The sequence below is a fragment of the Eptesicus fuscus genome, chromosome 5 (assembly GCF_027574615.1).
Source record: "Eptesicus fuscus isolate TK198812 chromosome 5, DD_ASM_mEF_20220401, whole genome shotgun sequence".
In the NCBI taxonomy this organism is placed as follows: Eukaryota; Metazoa; Chordata; class Mammalia; order Chiroptera; family Vespertilionidae; genus Eptesicus; species Eptesicus fuscus.
The window spans coordinates 75,083,553-75,092,544 of NC_072477.1; the positions used below are offsets into that span (position 1 = coordinate 75,083,553).

At 42.6% G+C, this 8,992-nt stretch overlaps 1 protein-coding gene across 1 annotated transcript; it reads left to right on the plus strand.

Moving 5' to 3' along the window:
• The first annotated feature begins 252 nt into the window (after positions 1-252).
• On the plus strand, positions 253-754 carry LOC103302731 (ribonuclease K6-like). The gene has a single exon (XM_008159772.3). It carries the CDS (start codon positions 268-270, stop codon positions 730-732), a length of 465 nt encoding a protein of 154 aa, XP_008157994.2. The 5' UTR covers positions 253-267; the 3' UTR covers positions 733-754.
• The last annotated feature ends 8,238 nt before the right edge of the window (positions 755-8,992 follow it).

Genomic DNA, 8,992 nt, shown 5'->3' on the forward strand with positions numbered 1-8,992 from the left:
AAGAACTCTCCATACATGCACGTGTCACTGTCATTTCTGGCAGTCTGGCTGTGGTCCTCCTTCTTCTCCCCCCTCCTCCTCTAATCCTGATTTCTCTACCTCCGTAATGAATCTCGCTTGTTACTGTGGAATAAACCTGCCTTTTAATATGTCTTGGTGGTCTCCGACTCCAGTTTCCTGCACCTCAAACCTTACAGTTATAAATAACAATTTTACTCTTATTGCTTATACTACTACTGTTATCTTCCCTCTTCCTACACAGAAAAGATGGTGCTAGATCTCCTGGGATGCTTTTCTCCCCTCCTATTGCTGCTGGGACTTTGGGGACCAATGTATCCAGTTTATGCTTTGCCTAAGAATCTCACCAAGGCTGAGTGGTTTGAAATTCAGCATATACAACCAAGCCCTCTCCAATGCAACATGGCAATGCAAGGTGTCAATAATTATACTCAGCACTGTAAGCCTCTAAACACTTTTCTGCATGACTCCTTCCAGAATGTGGCTGATGCCTGTGAGCTGCTTAAGACGATCTGCAAGAATAGCCAGAACAATTGCCACCAGAGCCCAAAGCCTGTCAACCTCACTAACTGCAATCTCACTGGAGGGAGGTATCCTAACTGCCGCTACCAAGATGCTCCCCAGTACAAGTTCTTCATTATTGCCTGTGACCCCCCTCAGAAGGGAGACCCTCCCTATCATTTGGTTCCTGTACACTTAGATAAGGTTGTTTAAAGTTTTTATCATTTTGCCTCTCACTTGGTACAGGTTCCATTACGCTCTCTTTTCTTTTGTTGATTCCCTGGTTCCCATGGAAGAAAAAAGGAAGGTATTGGGAGAATTAGAATGTCAAGTACACAAGACATTCTCAAATAGCTCACTTTCTAGCCAACTCCCAACATCCTGTCTTTCACCCTGGGACAGTGACTTGCGACAGCAGTCTTCGGTAGATTCGTGTTAAATATTAATGTTGCAAACATTGCTTAACACCCCTCTAAAGGGATCAGAGAGCAGTCAGAGCCCTGAGGCTGGCCTGGAGTCAGTGTGCTTTGTGGCAGGTGGGCAGTGCCACAGCCATTCCTGCACTGTATTCAGACTGAGAGTTGAAGGATGACAACACTGGATTCTGGTGTGGCCGGCAAGGAGCCTGAGTGAAAAGCCAGCCAAAATCACCTGGAAGGAGAGAAGTGAAGAGGCTCAGGGTTTTCCCTATAGACTGCAGTCATTGATCCCTCTGTCCCCCAGGGATTGAGTGAGTTTGCCTTTACAAAAACTGCTGTGGTAGCCAAGGGTGTTTAATAAGTTCCTCTAAGTAACTTTTTTCTCTTGGTTTTCTCTTATTTATTACCAAGCCTAGTCTTGCATTCTGGGCAACTATGAAAAGTCTAGATATGCATAGAGGAAACTATTTTTTCCTCAGTGGAGGAGGGGATGGGATGGTGGTATCAAAAGCACATTTTACAAATAGTTTTATTAAGTATAATTGCATATATTAAAACATACATATTTAAATTGAGCAATCTGATGAGTTTTGATATATATATGTTAACATAAAGACATTCAAACCTATAAGGAACTTTTGTGAGTTTGTTTGAGCTAAACTTTCGACATATGCCAGGAAGCAGAACCTCAACAAATTGAGATAATGCTCTGGAGAATGGCAGGTTACATCTATATTTATACACTAGTGGCCTGGTGCATGGATTCATGCACATTGAAAGGAAATTAATTAGAAGAAATATTTTAATATTGCTACTTGCCTTTTCTCTATAATAGAAGTGTCAACCAAATTCACAATTGACAATGACAGATCGAAACACATGTGTGATTGGTGCCAGCGAGAGCTTTATATGTATCGCACATGCACAAGTCAACATTTATTTTTAAATTGCCGGTGCTTGTCATATGTACCGGCCAGTCGGTTGGTCACTTAGCCTTTTATATATATATAGATAGAGGCCTGGTGCATGAAATGCATGCGCTGTGGGGGTCCCCTCAGCCTGGCCTGTGCCTTCTCACAGTCTGGGAGCACCGTGATCAATTGCCCCAAAGAGGTAGGCCCCACCCACCTGACCAAGGCTCCTTGATGGATCATCCCAAATAGATAGGCCCTGCCCACCTAGCCAAGGCTCCGTAATGAATCAGCCCTGCAGAGGGAGGCCCACGCTACCCACCACAGCACCACTGGCCTCCCTCTTTGGGGCGATAGTGGGCCTCCCTGCAATCATGGGGCAATGGCCAGGACCCAGACCAATAACATGGCACCTGCCTTGGCAGGCCTGGCACCAGTGGGTGTCATATCATGGTCATCTGGAAGGTCGTCTGGATTATTCTGTTGTTTGGTCTTTTGGTCAATTTGCATACTATGCTTTTATTATTATAGACTGTAATCAAAGGAAAGGACATAGTGGGTTACATGAAATTCATTGGTGATAGACTAGAGAGGCAAGAGAAAGCAAAGCGGGGGAAAACCCCAGGATTGGATAAAAGGTGAAATGATAGACACATACTTAGGTGGGTGCAGGAACAATTAACATGATAACAATGAAGAAATTTGTGGTATCTGTCCTGGCGCCCAGGCACATTAGGCTGTGCCCCAAGGGGTCCAGAAAAAGGGAAGTTACAAATTACCCAGACATTTCAAGGGTGTGTTTTTATAGATGCAAAAAGACAGATAGACTAAATTAAGGTAAAAGTTGACCTTGTCAGTGAAGATACCGGCCTAGGATATAACTATCCACCATAACTGCTTTTAGTTAAAGTTTAATTTCAGACCATTCTTTGTGGTAACTTTAGGTCTATGAGTTTGCAAGACTGCCATGCAGGCCTTTCCTGAGCTTGTCAGGTTAGCATGTGGCCCTTTAATCCACATATATAAACACTTATAAAAACAATCACCACAATAAGAATATTGAACAACAATCTACCCAACCATATAGTCAGGGAATGCAAAAGAGAAAGGAAATTGGCCTTCAGAGTCACTTTGCCCAGATATATAACAAGAAGAAACTAGAAAACGAACATAGAAGTAATGAGTTTTAAAGGGCAGTTACCACACTCACTTGTAAAACATGCCTAGTGATAAGACGGTATAGGGGTAACATCTAGGCTCCATCTTGACTGAAAGGACTCCCACTTAGAGTCCTGACTACAACTCCTTGCTTTCAGTAAACTTCCACAGTTGAAATTAACCTAACCATATCCTTACAGAGTAACAGAATGAAATGCTTCTTCTCTCTAATGGTCTGCAGGCTAACAGCTCCTCCTATAGATATCTCAATTAATTAGAGGAATTCTGCTTGAGGCTTAAGCAGCCCCTTTGTCAGTAGAGGTGAGGAAATATGCACAAAGTAATGACTTTTTTTCAGAGATTCACAGGAGTATCCATAACTGGACTCAGATCAGTGGGTCAAAGGAGGGACCAGGAACAAAGAGACTGAGAAATTTCACACTCTTCCTAGAATCCCTGTAGATGCCTACCTGTCAAAGACCAGCACCCACCCCTTGTGTTAGTCACCCTTCCTCCCTTACCTTGACAGTAAAAGCCCCCTGGATTTCAGACTCTTTTAATATGGATTTGAGAATAAGTTCTGGAGATAGGCCTTCTTGATCAATAAATCTTTCCTTGCTCCAAACTCTGATGTCTTGAATATTGACTTTTCTTTTGAAGAATCAAGCACATGAACCTTGGGTCTGTAACAAAAAGAAAGAATGTACAAAATCTATACATCCTTTTTTAATGTCATTTCTACAAAATAGATGTTTTGTCAATTAAATGATAATAAGATAGAGTTTGTGGCAAAACTATAATCAATAAAAGCAACAGGAACTATCAAGAAGATAGTAAGACCACCTTCCACTAGATTCATGGCTTAAAGCCAGCAGAGAATAGCTTATTCCAACTGTTCTGGGAGAAATTAGTGGGCCAGATTTTCCTGAATCTAGTAGGGATAGGGTGGCTTTTGCTATAGCTTCAGAAAATAAATTTTCTAAGACTCCCACAGGAGAATTTTTTCTTTTTTAAAAAAATAAATCTTTATTGTTCAGATTATTTCAGGTGTTCCTCTTTATTTTTCTCCATAGCTCCCCTCCACCTGATTCCCCATCCCATGCCCTTACCCCCCGCCACTGTCTTCATCCATAGGTATAAAATTTTTGTCCAATCTCTTCACACCCCCCTAACACTCCCATCCCCCTGAGAATTGTCAGTCCACTCCCTTTCTATGTCCCTGATTCTATTATATTCATCAGTCCACTCTGTTCATAAGATTTTTTATTCACTTGATTTTTAGATTCACTTGTTGGTAGGTATGTATTTGTTGTCATTTTGTTGTTCATAATTTTTATCTTTACCTTTTTCTTCTTCCTCTTCTTAAAGAATACCCTTCAGCATTTCATATAATACTGGTTTGGTGGTGATGAATTCCTTTAGCTTCTTCTTGTCTGTGAAGCTCTTTATCTGACCTTCAATTCTAAATGATAACTTTGCTGGGTAGAGTAATCTTGGTTGTAGGTTCTTGCTGTTCATCACTTTGAATATTTCTTGCCACTCCCTTCTGGCCTGCAGTTTCTATTGAGAAATCAGCTGACAGTCATATGGGTACTCCCTTGTAGGTAACTAACTGTTTTTCTCTTGCTGCTTTCAAGATTCTCTCTTTGTCTTTTGCCCTTGGCATTTTAATTATGATGTGTCTTGGTGTGGTTCTTTGGATTCCTTTTGTTTGGGGTTCTGTGCACTCCCTGGACTTGTAAGTCTATTTCTTTCACCAAGTAGAGAAAGTTTTCTGTCATTATTTCTTCTAATAGGTTTTCAATATTTTGCTCTCTCTTTTCTTCTGGCACCCCAATAATTCGGATGTTGGTATGCTTAAAGTTGTCCCAGAGGGTCCTTACACTATCTTCATATTTTTGGATTCTTTTTTCTTTTTGTTTTTCTAGTTGGTTGTGTTTTTTTTTTTCCCTCACATTTCAGATCTTTGGTTTGATTCTTGGGGTCCTTTGATCTACAGTTGAATTTCTGTATATTCTTTATTTCAGACAGTGTATGCTTAATTTCTGACTGGTCCTTTTCCATTTCTTTTGGCATTCTCATTAAGGTCCTTGAAGGACTCACTAAGCTCCTTGGAGGTCTCAGTAAGTTTCTCGGTGGTTTTTAGAAGATTCTTGAGTAACCTTATAAATGTGGTTTTGAACTCTATGTCCAGTAGTTTGCTTTCCTCCATTTTTTTCATTTGTGACACGTTTCTTTGTCTCCGCATTTTGCTGCTTCCTGTGTTGATGGAGTGGTTTTCTGTGGTAGGTGACCTATAAGGGCCCAGTGGTTCAGCCTCCCCTATCACCTGAGGTGGACACTCTTGGTGCACCCCTTTGTGGGCTGTGTGCAAAGTCTTGGTGTAGTTAACACCTGATTGCTGTTGGTACACTGGGAGGAATTGACCTCTAGGCCCTTTGGCTGTGAGGACCCGCTGTGTCTATAATGGAAGAACTGCTGTGCTGGAGACATGCTTATGGGGCAGGACTTGTTTCAGTGGGGCTTTGATGCTCACTGAGTCTGCCTCTTGAATGTGTCACTTATGGATGTAAGGAGTTGAAATCTTGTGTCGTCTCACACTGACCACTAGGTACTCTAGCTTCTGGATCTCTAATGGGGTGCAGGTCAGCTACTGTCTGAGGTCACCCAGCAGGAGCTACAGCGAGAATTACAGTTTTCTCCTCTTTGTTTGGGGTTTGGAGGTTTTGGAGCTGTCTGACCAGAGCTGAAGTTTGTTAGGTTAAGCTGCGATAGGGCAGGCCATTTATATGCAAAAGCCGCTGCACAGAGCTTGGGTGGGTTTGTAGATTGTGCAGGGCAGGGTCTCAGGTAGTCACTAGGCTAGGGCATGGCAAACAGTGATGGCTGCCAGTCAGCCATCTCTGTGTCTCCGAGTTTCCCCTTCCTCATGTCTCGCGCCCCAGCACAGTAAACAATAATTGCTGCATGCACCTCTACAAGAAAGCCACCCTCACTTTCCAACCCAATGGCAGACAGTCCAGATTCTCCCTGTAGGAGTTTGGGTCCCTAGCATCTCCCCAGAAACTGGATGTCTCCTTTTGGGTTGAAAAAAGCAGTGCACCTAGTTGCCTGCTGCCAGCCCAATTCGCGCGCCTCCATACCTCAGCTTTTCAGCACTTGTGCACGTCTCAATGCTCTTTTCTCTTTCCCTCTAGTTGTAGAACTTCTACTCAGCCAGCTTTCCCATGGTTCTGGGTGATAAACGTTTTGTCTTTTAGTTGTAGTTTTGAAATTGTTGTGCGAGGCAGCAGTTTAGGTGTTTACCTATGCCGCCATCTTGGTTTCCTTCAGGAGAATTTTCTAAGACTCCCACAGGAGGATATTTTTATTGTAATTATGTTTCTCAGGTTGCAAAGTCCCATGCCCCTCAACACAGTCCTGAAAGAGGTGTGGCTGGGGGTCCAGCAGAGCCAAAAGCAGGGCAAGTGTTCAGAGCCTCTGTTCCATGTTGCAGCCAGGCACGGTTCAGGATCAAGGAGATTCAGTCTATTAATATAATGTGTAGAGACAACATGGCCATGGGCCACATGGGGGAATGCAGGAGAATGTACCCCGTGCAACAGGAGTCCCAAGAAAGCTAGAGGGCCAAGGGCCAAGAGAGAGGGCTCCTTTGTCCAGGAGTTTAAATATTCAGGTTTCTCAAATTTTCAGTGGCCATGCCTATTTTGGCCACTAACTTGTTTCCAGGTGTGACTGACAGATAAGCACCTTTCCATGTTACTCAGGCCTTACTGGATGTGTGTCCAAACTGCCTTTGTCCAGTCCCTTACCCATTGATCTGTGGGGAATAAATTACAGCTATCTAGCAAGGCTGTACAAAGGGCATGCCTACATTACCTAGTCTTCCCTTTACTCCTTTTCTGTTACATAATAACCAGATTATGACAGGGGTATCACAACCTGGTGATTAGTTTCACCTAACGGTAATCCATACCCTCATAATGTAATCATTTTAATACATTAGCATGCTAAACAATACACCCTGAGCTGCCCTGATCAATAATGGAAAGCCCATAAAAGAACACAAAATGTCTGACAGAGCTCCTCTGAGAAATCTCCACCCTTTCCCCAGAAGATCCTGAATATTCTCTCTTATTGAATACCCAACTCCTGATTAAATGAACCTTAATACAGGATGAAATTCTTGTAAAGAAGGCTGTTCTGTCTGTGGAGTACTCATTCTGTCTCATGACTTCACTAGTAAACTCACTTTTATTTTAAACTCTATGCTGGCTTGTGCTTGAATTCTTTCCTGTGTGAGGTCAAGAACCCACAGTGGGTCTCGGACCCTCAGTTCCTTGGACCCGCAACCTGCATCAGTAACTAGAATATTCATGCAAACATTATTTTACAGGCTGTCCAAGTGGCTACTGACCATGGAAAACTTCTTGTGATTTTCCCTCGATCAACTACTACCAAGTGACTATCAATCATTTGTAGAGAGTACCTGGGAAGGCACATGGACATTCTTTCTTAATAATTGTCAGCTGAACCCAAGCTACAGGCAAAGCCACGTCTTGGATACACATCTTGTCAAAAAGGCAGATGTGTTCTCAGCATTGACTCTTATCTTTGCCCAGGTGTCCTGGAGTGTGTTTTGATATGTAAATCCAGGCAAGCACCAGGAATGCTCAGGCCTACTCAAGAATGCAAATAATCTTCTTTGTCTTGACTTTTGGTGAAACTTCCTGGTATTTGGATGTATAAAATAAACACGTTGCATCAGCTCTGGGTCACTGTCTCTCCCACAGAAGAGGACGGCAGTCCCACCCAGTCCCAGCTTTTTCCTTCTATCTCTGTGTCTTGTCTCTTTCTTTTATTTCTTCAAACCCCAGCCCCTCTACTCGGAGAACCGGATCATCTCTCTTTCCATGCTGGACTCAGAAAAGAGAAACCCCACCATAATCATGGGATAACTGATCTCATCCTCATTCCCAAATCCTACATCCACACCAAGGCACCTATATAAGCCATCCACAAGAACCCCTCAGAGAGCTCAACTTTTCTTTACTGGTGCCTCCCTTATGTACAAGCTATCTACAAAAAATCAATATGCCTGATTTTGTACAGAGTTCAGTGCTTATTCCTATGACATTGAGACTCAAGAACCTAGTGTTTGAGCTGGGACTATGACCATTAAGATAACTGATGCCTTATATGTTATTAATTGTTAATTAAGAGGACCTTAAGAAAACGAGAAAGTAGATAAGCATGGAGGGGAAAAGGTGAGAAAATACCTTTCCACCTACACTTACTGCAAACCACAAAGAAACCCAAAGTACATGTGAATTCACTGAATGATTTGTGGAGGTACTTATGGGATTTGTCCTCCAGAAAGTGGCTCCTGGAAAACAGTGTTGAGATGCTTCCAGGCATGCCACTATCTAGTCTTCAAGAGGTACACTTTCATTTTGTACCTGAAACAGAGTGAAATGCTCACTGACTCTGACTACCTTAATTCTAGGTTACATTTTTCCCAGTGACTTCAGGCTAATAGCTCCCACTATAGATATGCAAATTAACTGGAGGAATTCTGCTTAAGATTTGAGTTTTTATAAGAGCAGCCACTTGTCAGAGGAAGACTTTTCCAAAGAGGTGAGGAAATATACACAAAGTAATGACAGTTTATCAAAGATTTATAGGAGTCTCCAGACCAGACTCAGTTCAGTGGGGGGTCAGCGGACTGATGGGAGCAAAAGGATTTAGAAAGTTCTTGCTCTTTCTTGGATCCCGGTCATGCCTGTCTAAAACCCTCACCCAAGTGCTATTCCTCCCTTTACTTGACATAGACACCTGAATTCTGGGTTCTCTTAAGATGGATTCATAGAAGCTATAAGGCACTCCTCAACACCCCTCCACCACCTTATCTCCTTGAACTGGATCTTCTTGATAAATGAATCTTTCACTTACTTCAAACAAAAGTTTTAAATATTGCCCTCCCCC

What these genes read in the sequence shown, in the direction of transcription:
- LOC103302731 (XM_008159772.3), top strand. Translation starts at nt 268, where the DNA reads ATGGTGCTAGATCTCCTGGGATGCTTTTCTCCCCTCCTATTGCTGCTG.